Here is a 15,260-nt window from a genome sequence, read left to right as displayed (position 1 = left end):
CAGCAAGTTCTCTGAATTAAATTTTTATGATTACACTGCTAGACCAGTCAGTGTCTTGACAAGGAAAGACCTGGGGATATACACAGATATTTGCACACACAGATAATAATGCACACACACAGATAAACCTAGGCAAGAGGAGCAAAGGTGGAACAAGGTGGGGGGAAAAAGAGAGAGCTTCACAGACAGCCATATGAATCTAAGATAACGAAACCCAAGATAACATTGTGAAATTAGAGAAGCTCCTCCAGTGTCCCCAACTCCCACCCCCACGCCCACCCAGCATCCTACTCCTTATTAGCACCACCCTGCAGGGCCTGCCTTGAATTTAATTTTCCATGGGGGTGGGGGAGCAGTTGGCTCTCAGACAGTTTAACTAATCCCTTGGGATAATGAATTGATAATGACTTCAAGTTTTAGCCCTTTAGGGGATATCGATATTTTTTTTCAAAGGGGACTCATGAAGGTCCAAAATAACAAAATCTCTAATGGTTGAATTATAAATTGAGAGAAATATCTTTAGTCTAGAGACTTGACCTTGCTCAAACACACTTTTAATGTAGAAGCCTCCCCTGAATATTCCTAAAGCCAGAATCACAGGCAAGAAGAAGTCGTTGAGGTGGGGTGGGGGCGTGCAGTGGGGAGCAGTCCATCAGTATCTCCGATGTCTCACATGGAGAGGGAGAGGCAGCAGGCTGGACTTCGATGCAGAAACAAGCTAGCAGCTGGTGTTAGAATCTTCCATATCTGTCCTTCAGGGAACTTGGAAACTTTCTGGTGACATGAGATGTGGAAAATTACAATTCAGGATATTATATAATGTGTGAAAAACCAAGTCTTATATAACCATACACAGGCACACAGGTTCTAAAATTGAGGTTCTGAAATTGTGGACATTTGCTCATTAAGGAGACAACTGGGTTTTTTTTGTTTTTTGTTTTCCTTTTCCAGTGTTTTCAAAATGTTTAGTTATTACTGGTCAAGTTTTCTGTGGGTATGAACAACAATCAACTATTAAGACTATGGAACAACAACAACAAAAAAAACAAGATCAAATGTTTCTTGCTCTGAAAGTTAAGACTTTTTTTTTTTTTTTTTTTTATCTATCTTTGAAATAGAGAAAGAAAAAATAAAATTGACAGTGTATATAGTAGGGTTCTTTGAAACCCACGATTCTAGCTGTATAAAATATCTGAAGTGTTTTGAAGGTGCCTAGTTTATGCTTCACAATTTGAACTTGACTTAAGACTGAGAACCCGCATCTAGGAGGGGGTGTGTTTATCTTTAATGTAGTAATTTGGAGGTGGAGGCATTCCTGGCATAGAACAATGCCTGACGCATTGTAGGCACAAAAATAAATATTTACTGATGACACAGATTTCACAGATATTGTCAAAGGAGGAAAACTCTAGAATCCCAATATAGTGGATATTTCCCCCTCTTAATCTCTAAGATATCATCGCTTCCTATTTCCATAGTAACGGGACTCAAAATTGCCAAAACTTGAGAGACACTTGAGATGAAAGCCAGGGGGGGAAAAAAATAGCAAAAGAAAAATGTTACAGGCAGCATGCATAACAGCGTGGCAAAGTTTTTTAAATTTGGGAAGATTTTCTTATTTCTTTGCTTGGCATAATGCCATGATTTCCAGAGTGCAGCAGTAATAGCTTCACACCACACTACTGAATGCTCATTGAGTCGATTTTATTCTTTTCTTGAAAGGAAAGGAGAGACCCACGGGCCTTGGAAGCAATCAAATGAAGGTAAGATGTTAGAAATTGCTCTCCTGGCAAGCCTTGATGTTAACTGCAATGGCTCAGGTGCCCTTGCTCCCTCCCTCCCATGAAGTGAACTAATATTTATTGAGCACCTACTATTTTCTAATCTAGGTAATCTGTTCTACATTCAACTAAATGAAAAATTACAACTCTGAAAAGGGCTCCTAGGAGATGTACATGTAACTACTGGCGTGTAGAATAGGCAGAAGTGACTGGTCAGAGCAGCCAGTCCTTCCTAAGGAAGTATGTTTAAGCTGAGGAGGAGGAACTAGGCAGTGGTTGCAGGGCTCAGGGAGGGGGAGCATTCCAGGCAGTGGGAACTCTTGGACCAAGGCCCTCTGGAGGAAGTGTTCAAGTGTTCAAGGAACTGAAAGCAGGCCTAAGCATCCTGCATTGGCCTAACCCCAGAGAATCTTGCAGGGTCGGTTTTTTAAGGATTTTGGTCTCTATTCCTCCTCACTCAAGAGTGAACTGAAGCTATAATAGGAATGCATGACAGTCCCTTCTTGTGTGTGACCTGGAAATGGCAGTTTCTGGTTTGTCTGAAATCCCTCAGAATATTGCCATAAATTCCAGATGGGAACCATCAAATTTCAAAGGATTATAAGCATGAAATACTCTAAATCTAAGTCATATTCAAGATATATTATTTCATGTATGATGAGTCAGTAGGCAACTCAGAGTCATCGTCATGAATTTGACTGTCAGAGTTCGACTGTCTAATAATCCCCCCTTTATCTGGGACCTAGCTGGGATGCAGAAAGTCTGCAAGAAATCAAAATAAATGTGACAAAGACTATGCAAATTTTAAACAGATGGGTCCCTCTGGCGTGGCTCAGTGGTTGAGCATCTACCTATGAACCAGGAGGTTGCCTTTCCGACTCCCACCCAGGGTGGGGCATGCAGGAGGCAGCCAATCGATGATTCTCTCTCATCATTGATGTTTCTATTTCTCTCTCCTCTCTCTTCCTCTCTGAAATAAAAAAAAAATATATTAAAACATTTTTTTTTTAACCAGATGGGAGGGCCTCATTAGAAACTTAGTTGATTTTTTATCTTACACACAATTTTAACAAGTGTGCTTTCTGGGTTCCAAGGCCACAGCAGATGGGGAGCAATAATTCAGAAAGGGAGAAGAGGTGAGTGGTGTATGACAATAATCAAAAGGAACAGGGACAGGCACAACTGTAGAAGAGACCAAAATACAAAAATAAAAAGACATAAAAAAACTACATAAAAAATAAAGGAAGGAAGAAAAGAATGAAAACAATCTGGGACTTTTAGTTATAGACTTTTAGTTAAGGCATCTTACATGCCTTAGCACATCTTCAGGGCATTGTTTTGTCTATAAAGAGACCTTATGCTTAAGAAGTCAACTAAGTTGTCATGTTTTAGAAAGATTTCTAGCCTATAAGGTTAAGCTTTTTAAAAGGGGTTTGGTAGTTAAAAAGTAGATCAGTTTTTTGGGAAAATTATCTATTCAGGATGGTTCTTACAGAGTTTCTGCATAACCATAGTTTTATTGTAGTATGGTTCTGTGGAGGTGTTAATATAGATTTTCAGGTTGAAAAAATACCTGACACATCAGATTTTGCTGAGACTGTTTCATTTTCACAAGTTATCTAATTCTGGGTTTGAATGAAGTCATTGGAAGTGACACTTTCATATCTGAATTGCCATAATGCTATTCTTTTTTTTTTTTTTTGAATTGCCATAATGCTATTCTTGATAAGGAATGAGTTTTTAAATATTTAAAAATATAGTATACATTTTAGAGTTTGGCTTTCACATTTTTTGTTGTTGTTATTTTGTTAATCCTCACTTGATATTTTTCCATTGATTTTTAGAGAGAGTGGAAGTGGGAGGGAGAGAGAGAGAGGGAGAGAGAGAGAGAGAGAGAGAGAGAGAGAGAGAGAGAGAGAGAGATAAGAGAGACACCTCAATTGGTCGCCTCCTGTGCACATCCTGACCTGGTCTGGGATCAAGCCTACAATTGAGGTACATGCCCTTGACTGGAATAGAACATGAGACCCTTTAGTCCATAGGCTGACGCTCTAACCCAGCCGTGGGCAAACTATGGCCCGCGGGCCGGATCCGGCCTGTTTGAAATGAATAAAACGAAAAAAAAAAAAAGACCGTACCCTTTTATGTAATGATGTTTACTTTGAATTTATATTAGTTCACACAAACACTCCATCCATGCTTTTGTTCCGGCCCTCTGGTCCAGTTTAAGAACCCATTGTGGCCCTCGAGTCAAAAAGTTTGCCCACCCCTGCTAACCACTGAGTAAAACTGGCTAGGGCTCACATTTTTAACGTTAATTTTCATGCTTGTCTCTTAAATGCAAGTGAAGCTCATGTAGGATAAGGTGCCCCCCTGAAGTTATGTGGTTGTCTAACTTGTAAATCTTTACTTCTTCCTGATGGGGATGAGATAAGCAAAATATTGTTTGATCCGCTTTGAAAATTCTCGTGCTATATTTTTATGAAATGATTTGGGGGATGACATTTTCTGCAAATGTGTCCTGTATACATGTCAGAGCATCTTTTGTCCCCCTAGAGAATATGTTTACACTCTAATATTTAATGTATTGTGTTTTTCATGTGCCATCTCACCTATCAGAGATAATCTGCAAAAGAGTGGTGCTATTTTGAGAAAATCATTAATTTTCTAAATAATGATTCTTCCACAGTGCTACCTGTTCAGTGTTTAAAAGTGGGAGTTTTTTCCTCCCAGTTGTCAGAGGTAAATAAAGTGGGAATAAATATTTTTAGCTTACCTAATATTTAACAAAATCAAACACGTTTTACTTCTCCAAATTATAAAATTTGAAGCAACTTTATTTGGAAGCAAATTGCCAACCTGATTTTCTTTGTATATGTTGAGATATGATTTACTTTTCAAAATTCTAGATTGTAACTTTAAAGGCTTTCATCTTAACAGAATACACCGTTCTTAGAAATAAGATGGAAAGGATTGGTTGGTTGATCAGTAGCTGAATACTGTATTATAATTACAGCAAATTCTAGAAAGGTATGTCTTAAAGAATAAAACAGTGGGTTAGTGATAATGTGGCCTTGAACTGTGATGTTTCCTAGTTTTGCCTATTCTGAAGCCTTCTGCAGAGGAGAGAGAAAATAATCTATACATTTTAACAAGTACTCGGGGCAATTTTTCTGATCTGGCAAGTTTCAGAAATAATGGATAATGGAGAAAATTCTGTCTTTATTGTCAGACTAAGCTTGAATTCCTGGTTGGCCAGATTAGAGCTGAAAAACCCTTGGCAAATTTCTCTGAATCTCACTTTGTTTCTTGTGGGGGTTACTGGGACACCAAATGAGTTATTATTTATAAAGGACCTGGCCCTGTCTGCACCTACTCTAAAAAATACTAATAGTAAAATATTAGTGGTTTAACTTTCTAGAATTTAGCAAAGTTGAAATGAATAAAAAATTTCCCCCTATTCAAGATAGAGCACTTACTTTAACTCAATCAATTCTAGGTTGATCATTTCCTGTCTACCTCTTATTTTGTCCAAGAATCTATTAGAAGGGAATGATTGACCACAAAGATTTTCATGGAACTTTTTACTGTTATTGGACACTTTACTTTGATGAAGCATTATTTATAATTTTCACTTGTTTTAGCCACATAGAATTCCCTGTCATTTGACTGGAGGGGAGAATAATGCCTCCTTAACAGGCTAACTGCTGTTTTAGTCTTTTCTTCCTTTCTAAACAATTAATTATAGTCCAGGGAACATAATTGGCTTCAGTTATAATAGTAAAAGTATGTCCCAGTATGAGAAAGAACATGGAAATGGGTATAACTTAAAATGACTTGAGGTTCCTTAGATCTAATTCAATTCTCGTGTATTGGAATCTTCTTACTAATGGCAAATTCTCTTAATTAGCTGAGATGACTAGCAATAATGGTGAGGCAATGTCACTTAAAAAATATAAATATTTTTATTGATTTCAAAGAGGAAGGGAGAGGGAGAGAGAGAAACATTAATGATGAGAGAGTATCATTGATCAGTTGCCTCCTGCATGCCCCAAACTGGCAACAGAGCCTACAACCCGGGCATGTGCCCTGACTAAAAATGGAACTGTGACCTCCTGGTTCATAGGTTGATGCTCAACCACTGAGCCACACTGGCTGGACAGCAATGTCATTTTTTTTTATTTTTAATTTCTATAGGCATCCTCCTAAGAGCTAGGACTCTGTAGAGTTCTTACCCCAAAAGCGTACTTTTCAAACTTGATTGTAAAGGAGATTCATGTGGGGAGTGAGTGTCAATTTCTGTTTCCCAGTTCCAAAATTGTGTGCATTATGATCTGGGAGACTTTAAAGGTTTCTCTTTGAAAAACTACTGCTCCAGGAATTTGATAATATCTATTGAATTTAATTCATATTTTTCACTTTTAAATTAAAGGCAAGTAGAGGAGTCATAATAGTTCTCTGAATAGGAGTTTCAAATAAATTTTTTTACCTGCCTGCCATCCATCCATCCATCCATCCATCCATCCGTCCATCCAATTGCAACGGGCCAGGTGCTGGGGGAGAAGTGTCTCTCTTCCTGGACACCATTAGTTTATGGAGTCCTGGAAGTCTTGTTTATGAAGTGTGCCTGAGAGCCTAGCTCTTGACCACACTGGCTAATGTGGTGTGGTGTGGTGTGATCTGATGAGTCACTGCATTTGGGAAGCTGTAGATTTTCTGTACTCTGATTTCCTACCATTGTCCAATGGTAAACATGGGAGCATAACCAGAGGCCTTTAGCCCTGATTTGGTCCCTAGGGTATGAAAAGAGCAATTATAAGTAATTTAGTAATAATTTCTATGAACACCAGAAAAAAACAACACACTGTAAATACCCCCAAAGTGAGAGATGGCACAAGTACCAGCCAACGATGACATACTGTTACTTATTTCTCCCTTGGCTCGTGGGTGTAGCTGACCTTTGGGGAGACAGAAGCCTCACAGTGCAGTGAGAAGTACTTGGGACTCCAAAGATGGCTGAGGCATAATCCCAACCTTCAGAGAATATCTAACCAGGGAAGAGAGAGAATGGCTCAGGCCGGTGTAAACAAAACCGCGATGCTAGGCTGAATGGTATAAATGTCACAAGAAAGATCCAAAGTGGTAGAGGGGCCTGAGAAGAGAGACATCACACATCCAGGTGGGTTTTCTCAGAGGAAGTGGCACTGGAGTAAGTCCTTGAAGGAAGGGTAGGAATTTGACAAGTTGCAAGGGAAGAGACATTACTGGCAGCAGGGATATCTTGAGCAAATGTGCAGAATGGGAAAGTGGGGATGACTTCTGGGGTAGTGGGAGAAGTCTTGTTGGGACTAACAAAACTCCTGTTGGGAAACTGGAAGTTCTGTTGGGTTTTAGTGGGAGAGGAGGCTGGAAAGTTGGGTTTGGTCAAGATCATATTTAAGTTTGGAGTTTTCCCAGTAGGCAGCAGGGAGCCATTTAAAGGGTGACACCATCACACTTTAGGAAGCAAAGCAGCTGGGTGGAGGAGGATATGGCAGCAGAGAGGTTATACAGACATATTAGTGAGGAGGCTCTGAGAGCGAGGAGGAGGAATAATAAAGCAGTGAGAAGGGCTGGGATAGACAATAAACTGATATGGGAGGTGCCTATGCACAGGTGGCAAGAGTAATAACAATCTAAGGGAAGGAAGAGAACCTGGTTTCCAGGAAAGGTGGTAGTTTGGGTTTGAGGTGGCCATGAGAACCCTTCTGGCAACAGAAAAGGAAGCTGGCCTTTAGGAAGAAATAAGTGAGCTCAAGCAGAGACCATGGTTTCGAGTTGAAAATGGGGGAAACCCTGCAAGGAGTGGGTCACCAAAAATTGAGAAGAGATCCTGATAGGTTGTAGAACAGGGTGAACATTAAACAGTTTGGAGGAAGAGAAACCCCAAAACAAGGCAGAGAAAGAAGAGTTGGAGACATTGGAGGGATAGAAGTGTCAGGGAAACCAGGAAGAGTACAGTTCAAGAGGGAGAGAGTGGTCTCAGTGTAAGAAACTGCAGAGAGGGAAAATTGGGTCAGGCTGAGCAGGTGGCTCTGGATTTGTCTTCAAATTAGAGTGAAACTAAATCCCTCCAATGTAGGACAATATCTTACTTAAATCTGGTCTCTGGTTCATTACAAAATCAAGGCCTCTGAAACGTTAGGCACTTCCAAAGGTGTCTATTTTCCTGAGCAGTATGAATTAATTTCTTCCACTAGCACCTCCTATGACCCTGAATGAGTCATCTTGTCTGGGGGCACCAGTCTTGTCATCTTTAAATTTCCAGTTCAGCGATTCTACGTGTATATGTATATGACAATGCTTGGTAATCTAATGATAGTATATAAACCTATAGAGCCCAAATTGTATTTTACTTTTCGATTTACTTTGTACTCCAATCGCCATTTTTTTTAAATTAAAAATTAGTTTTATTTTTAAGAGGTCCAGAAATGAAACAACTGGAGGAGGGAGCCTTCCCTCTGCCATTTGCATAGTCTTCCAGTTTTCTGCCCAGGCCTTTTCCTAAGCATTGAGGAGGTGCCCAGAAAAATACCAGAGGGGATATATAAAAACACAATGTCACCAAAATTTTCCTAACAAGTAAGGCAGCTATGGAAAGTCTGCCAGTGTCCCGTTCCCCTGGGACCTGCAGCCTGCGGCTTGGTAAGGCCTAACACGGGGAAGAGCCAAGCGCTGGAGCTCAAGGTCTCCCAGGCCTCGGCCCTGAGTGGGCGATTTTGTTTAAAACTCAGAAGCGCTCTATTCCTTTAAATGTGGGCAACGGGGTTCCAATCAATAACCTTAAAAGATGCGAACGTGCCAAATGGGATGCAGTTTATCTTCTACAACAGCGACAGCATCAGTAATACGGTTTACAGTACAGTAAAAACAGAAGGGGGCGGGGGCAAAGAGTAACGATGTCTCTAACGTGCTAAGTCAAGTCCGTGGCTTGGACCCAGATTTGACCGAGCTCTGCGGAGTGCGAACAACAATGTCCGCAGGGTTCCTGCTTCAGCCCGGCACTCGCTTCTACTCCTTCCTCGGCGCCCTCGCAGCAGCAAGCTGCAAGCTGCACTCTTCAATCCCTTTCGATTGCCTGCTCCCCAAAGTGCCTATTCCGGGGAGGATGGGGCGTTCCGGCGCCGCCAGGACTGCTGAGAGCGCGGCGTGCGTCCGGAGCGCCTTGGCTCGCCGCAGCCGGGCACCCGGTGCCGAGCCGGGGCGCAGGTCTAAGTGCGCACTGAGCGCGCTCGCAGCAGCCCTCCGCCGCCAAGCGTCCCAGGATCAGTGTCTGCAGCCGGCTGGGTGGTGCGCGCGCGCTCGAGGGGTATGTGTGCGCGCGCTCCCGTGGGGCGTGTACTCACAAAGGTGTTTGCTAAATCCACTGCTCGGGTGTACCTTCCATCCCGAGTGCGAGCACCCCGGGACTGAAGCGGTGTCTTATCGGCGAGGCCGCGGGAGTGACGAGAGCCAGTTCAAGTTCCCCAGCTCCACGCAGGGATGAGGGAGCGCAAGGGCGGGGCTGCTACGGTGCCCGCTCGGAACGCCCGTCGCCCAGTTGCGGGGTAGGTTCCGAGCGCTCTGCGCGTTTTCGGACACTTTGGCTGGCTCGGCCCCCAGCCCAGCCACCAGGACAGAGCGGACATTGGGCTCGGAGCCGCGTGCGCTGCAGCCACACGGGGCAGCGGAGCGGGCGCTCTCCTTCCCTACCCGGATCTGCAAAAGTGAAGTGGAAAACAGCCGCCGAGTGCAGCCTCCTCCCTCTTCCCAGGCGCCGCAGCCCTGGCTGGGGGTTGAGGGGGGAGTTCCCCCGGGCTAGCTGGAGGGGAAGCGGGCAGCCCGGCGGCTACAGCCGCACCTCCTCCGCCTTCCTCTCCACCCCCATCCCCTGGGCTCCACGCCGCATTTCTTTGTTTTGAAAGCGCCTCCTCCGCCCAAAGGCTTTTCCCCCCGGCGGGCAGGCTTTGACGGAGGGTGGGGCCTCGGCCCGCGGGCCCCGCCCCCCACTTAGCAGGACCTCTGCCCAGGCTCACCCCCCATTTCCCGTCTTCCCCCCGCTGTGACCCACGAGGCGCGTCCTCACTTGCCGGACATCAAAAGAAGGCAGGGAATTGGAAAGGGAAGTGGAGTAGCAGGGGGCGCAGAGACCCACCCACTTTGGGCCAGGTCCGGAGGCCCGTCCCCTCCCGCGGGAATCCCACCTGAGCCCCGCCCCCCGCCTCGCAGCGGCCGAACATCCTCACAGCCGGCGAGCGCCCCAGCCCCGCCGCCCCCGCTACCCCCGTGTCGGCCGAGTGCTCTATTTATGTTTGAGCCCAGCGATTTGCATAGCCCAGCCCCCGGCCCTAGGTCCCCCTATCGGCGCTCCGCCTCAGCCCTGACGTCACTGTGGAGGCCCAACCTCTTGGGCCCATACAAGGAGCGGCGGGCCCTAGAAGGCAGCGTGGCGTCGCGGCGGCGTGTGCGTGTCGCGCTTCCTTGTGCCGTTTATAGGGTCCCGGCACTTCCGCTGTCGGGTTAGAAGCGACGCGGTCATGGCGGAGCGCGGACAGCAGCCTCCTCCCGCAAAACGGCTGTGCTGCCGGCCGGGCGGCGGCGGCGGCGGCGGGGGCAGCAGCGGCGGCGGCGGCGGAGCGGGTGGCGGCTACAGCTCTGCCTGTCGGCCCGGCCCGCGGGCGGGCGGCGCGGTGGCGGCGGCGTGCGGGGGCGGCGCGGCGCTGGGGTTGCTGCCGCCGGGCAAGACCCAGAGCCCCGAGTCGCTGCTGGACATCGCGGCGCGCAAGGTGGCGGAGAAGTGGCCGTTCCAGCGCGTGGAAGAGCGCTTTGAGCGCATCCCGGAGCCGGTGCAGCGCCGCATCGTCTACTGGTCCTTTCCCCGCAGCGAGCGGGAGATCTGCATGTACTCGTCCTTCAACACCGGCAGCGGCGCCGCGGGCGGCCCCGGCGACGACAGCGGCGGCCCCGCCGGCGCGGGCGGCGGCGCGGGCGGCGCGGGCAGCGGCAGCTCGTCGTCTTCTCCCGCGGCCACCTCAGCGGCCGCCGCCGGAGCCGGAGCCGGGGCTCCGTCGGTGGGGGCGGCCGGGACGGCGGACGGCGGCGACGAGACCCGGCTGCCCTTCCGCCGGGGCATCGCGCTGTTGGAGAGTGGCTGCGTCGACAACGTCCTGCAAGTCGGTGAGTCACGGGCAGCCGCGGGGCCGTCTGTCCACCCGTCAGTCCCTCGGGGGCGGGGCGCCCGCCCGCTCCCCTCCGAGCAGCCCCTCGGTCCGGCGGGCGCCCGCACCCTGCCCGGTGCCCTCACGGGACCGGACGGGCCTCCCGAGCGCCGAGCGCCCGTTTCCTCCCGCCCCTCCCCGCCCCCTGTCTCCCCGGACGGGCCGGTGCGAGTGGGAAATGAATCAGCAGGACGCGCCCCGCGCTGGGGTCGGGGGGTGGGTGTCGGGCGCCCTCCTCTCGGGGAGCAGGTCCTGGAGGGCTGCGAGCCTTGTTGGGGGGCGGATGTGGACAAAGGCGCGGCCGGCCGGCCCTGGCGGAGGGTGTGTGACGGGGCCGTGCGGGGCGGGGGAGGGGGCGCGGGCCGCGCAGACAATGCCGGCGGGGCGAGCCGGTGGCCCGGCCGCGCTCCCCGTTCTCCCCTGGCCTGTCGCTCGCCCTCTTTCCTTCTCCTCTTCCCCTCCCGCCCCTGCGTCCGGAGGGGAGGGAGGACGTGTTCATGCGGCTCGGCGGCCGCTCCTCACAGGGCTTCGACGGGCTGCGGCCGCGACGCGCTGGAGTCGCTGCGGCGTCCGGTCCGGCCCGGCGAGCTCCGTGGCCACCGGGGATTTAAACGTCTTCTCCCTCCGCCTCTCTGCTGCCTCGGAGCAGCGCCGGAGGTGGGGAGCGGGGCGGCGGGCTGGACCCCTCTCCTGAGGGAACCTCTCCTGAGGGGACATCTAACCCCTGGACGCCCCGAATGAAATGGCGCGAGTCCGGGAAGGAGCGGCCGGCGCTTCCCTTTCCTCTGGGGCCGCGGCGGTGCCCCGGGGCTGTGGCCGCCCGAGTTTGGTTGGCGCTGGGGTGGCCGGTGGTCGCGCCCGGTGCGCGCGGGAGCAGGGACGGGCTCTGCGCTCCCGCCGGCGGGCGCACCCGCGCGAGCCCGAGCCCGAGGGGCTCCGCGGCGGCTCCCGCGTCCCTGCCGGCGCGGCCGCCCGGCAGCCGGGCACGACCCCGCACTGGGTTCTCATTTTCAGGTTTATTTGTGCCCCTTTCAGTTTTCTGTCACCTTCCGAGAAGGGGAAACCAAACAAAAGAGTCTCTATTTCTTTTCAGGGCTTGTAAAGTAGAAGGTATTTGACAAAGGCGAGAGAGGGACTTGTGATTTAAAGCTGTACAGCCCTCCTTTCTCTGGTAGACCGGGAGAGTTTTCTCAAATACGGAGTTTAAAAGCTTTCTCCGTCTCCCCCCGACCCCCTCAGAGATTTTTTTCTTTTCTTTTTCTTTCTTTTCTGGCCGGGTATCTTTTTCAGCCATAGCGATGGGGATGTCGGAGCCGACTGAAGAGAACAATGCTTTAGTGAGCCCCCTCCCCATATTTTTCTCCTGGTTGCAGACGGCGTATTTCCTGCTCTTCCCATATTGCTGTGTACTTTAAATTGTAGTGGTGAACCGGTACCTAATGCATGGGGAGAGGTTTGGAGGCATCGCTGTCTCTTATTTTAATGATTTTTTCCGTAGTCAGTTCCTTTTATTCTTGTCTTTGGGGGTTCGGTGGGGGTCGGTAGGGGCTCCAGGAGAGAATTCAGATTTGCTTTAATCCTGTCTGCTTAATTTGAATTCTCATGCAATCTGCAAACGTGATTTTCTGCATGGTCATTTATTTCCAAAGGCATCCCCTAGTGTTGCCTTTTCTAGTTTCAGCACCCTATCCTTCTGTCATAGAGGGGGTTCAACTTTTGAGGCTACCCATCCATCCATCCATCCTTTTTTTTTTTTTTTTTAAAACCCAATTAACATACTTTCAAGTTTTTGTTTTTTTTTCTCGTTTCTTGCTGCCAGGTTGAAACGGATTGAAGGTATCTATGGATCCTCAGTATAACTAACTAGAGTTTGAGAATTTTTATGGCTTGGCTGGCAACGTTGAGGCTTTTTTTTTCTTTCTCCCCTTCTGTGCTCGATTCTGCTTGCAAGCAATGAGGAATGACAGGAGAGCACATAGGGAGGGTTTCTTGGCTGATTGCATTTAAGCCAGGAATTCACTGTGAAAATAAAGCCAAGGAGTGATAAATAAAAGATGCAATCTTCTCTAGGAGACAGACACACAGCATGGGCTTTGCCTGCTTTCATCAGTGAAGAGGCCTGGGCGAGTTGTAAAAGAAAATACTAACTTTTTGAATAGTCCCCAAAGGGGAAGGAGACCACTGAATGGAGTTGGCATTGGTTCCTGTGAAGTAAGTAGTATACTGCTGCTTACAGTTTTGAAGACTTGACCACCCCTTTAGAAACACATACGTGCTAAACAAGTGCTGCAGAAATTGTGGAAAATATTTTTCTCCCCCTCTGAGTTCTGCCAATTTTCTTAACTTCCAAGTTGTACTACTTGTTGTGCCAGTCAGCTTAGAGATGGAAGGTTGTTAAATCCCTGGCAGCTGGTACTGAGATAGAAAACCCAAGACCAGAATTTCTTCCTTTCTTTTGTTTTTGATGGAGAATGGAGAGAGTAGCTAGATTAACCATCTAATTTAGCTCTCGGTGGTTTGAACTGGAATACTAACTCAAGAGGCTTATTTTATAATTTTGTGATTTGAGGTAGAACTCTTTTTCACTTCAGGACCTGAAATGAAACAACAGAGTGTACAGCATTGATAGCATCATAAGTGATTTTCTGGTGTTGCAAAATTACAAGTTTGTATAAGGAGTATTTATTGACTTTTGTAGAGATGATTTAATTATAATTACAATAGGGAAAATCTAGTTCACTTACACTGTTGAAAATTATTTAATGATTGAGGGACAAAGAATTTAGACATCCCCAGGAATTGAACATACTTGCTAGTTATTTTTCAACTCCTAGGTTTTAAGAAGACATTTAAAGGAAAAAAAATAGCCCTAACCGGTTTAGCTTAGTGGATAGAGCGTCAGCCTGCAGACTGAAGAGTCCCAGGTTCGATTCCGGTCAAGGGCATGTACCTTGGTTGCAGGCACATCCCCAGTAGGAGGTGTGCAGGAGGCAGCTGGTCGATGTTTCTCTCTCATCGATGTTTCTAACTCTCTATCCCTCTCCCTTCCTCTCTCTAAAAAAATCAGTAAAATATATATTTAAAAAAAATAAAGGAGAAAATACACTCTCAGTGTGGTAGTTGTAAGTAGTGTTTCATTGGTGCAGAGCTCTCCATTAGCTGATTGCAGGAGCAGTGGTTTTCAACCTTCTGGCCTTTTAAATACAGTTCCTCATGTTGTGACCCAACCATAAAATTATTTTCGTTGCTATTTCATAACTGTAATGTTGCTACTGTTATGAATTGTAATGTAAATATCTGATATGCAGGATGGTCTTAGGCAACCCCTGTGAAAGGGTCGTTTGACTGCCAAAAGGGTCGTGACCCACAGGTTGAGAACCGCTGGTTTAGAGGAAGTGTAGTTGACTTATTTTTGTTAAATAATGACATATTAGAACTTATATGTAAATATTATCGATATCATTTAAGCGATGATTTAGAAGTCACATTAAAAAGTTTCCCCAAAGTTTTGCCTGGGTAAGACTTACCTAATATGGTCTAAAATTTTAATTATAAGGGAAAATAAATGCAATTGCATAGAAATATGTAAAAATTTCCTGTTGGACTGAAACAGCTAACTGGGGCAAATATTTGTAGCATGCTCGACCAAAGGCTTGCAGAGAACTCCAAAAAAAATTGGTTAAAAAAAAGATGAATAACCCTGTAGAAAAATGGGTAGCACATTCACAAAGAAATGCACACGATTGAACTTAACTCATCTTCACTCTTTTATAAAGAAACACAAGTAAAAATAACATGCTGTCTTCATCTATCACATTACTAACAAGATGGGTAGGCAGTACTCAAATAGATTGAGGAGGTGGTGCTTCCCTGCTTGGCACAATATTTTTTAGTCATTTCTAGAAATTTTTCTGCACAGAGTTGGTCTGTACAGTGAGCAATACCCGTTGCTATAAGGTTTGCAATTCTAAAAGGTTGGAATCATTCTACACTTTTATCAGAAGAGCCCTAGCTGGTTTGGCTCAGTGGATAGAGCATCAGCCTGTGGACTGAAGGGTCCCAGGTTCAATTCTGGTCAAAGGCACATGCCTGGGTTGCAGGCTCGGTCCCCAGTAGGGGGCGTGCAGGAGGCAGCCGATCAATGGTTCTCTCTCATCATTGATGTTTCTATTTCTCTTTCCCTCTCCCTTCCTCTCTGAAATCAATAAAAATATATTAAAAAAAAGAGAAGGGAACTGATTAA

The 15,260-nt window shown here is 47.0% G+C and overlaps 1 protein-coding gene across 3 annotated transcripts in view; it reads left to right on the top strand.

Moving 5' to 3' along the window:
* Window positions 1–10,062: 10,062 nt before the first annotated feature.
* The window catches only part of ZSWIM6 (zinc finger SWIM-type containing 6), a 212,686-nt gene continuing 207,488 nt past the window's right edge, over window positions 10,063–15,260 (top strand). The window contains exon 1 of one of the 3 annotated variants that reach the window (XM_059694565.1): window positions 10,063–10,976. In XM_059694565.1, coding sequence (XP_059550548.1) covers window positions 10,337–10,976 — 640 coding nt within the window. In that variant the 5' untranslated portion in view covers window positions 10,063–10,336. The remainder of the gene's footprint in view (window positions 10,977–15,260) is intronic. The other 2 variants (XM_059694563.1, XM_059694562.1) reach the window with 2 other exon arrangements.

Source organism: Myotis daubentonii, chromosome 4 (assembly GCF_963259705.1).
Source record: "Myotis daubentonii chromosome 4, mMyoDau2.1, whole genome shotgun sequence".
Lineage (NCBI taxonomy): Eukaryota > Metazoa > Chordata > Mammalia > Chiroptera > Vespertilionidae > Myotis > Myotis daubentonii.
Note: the sequence above shows the minus strand (reverse complement) of the source record. Positions and strands in the feature narration are given on the sequence as shown.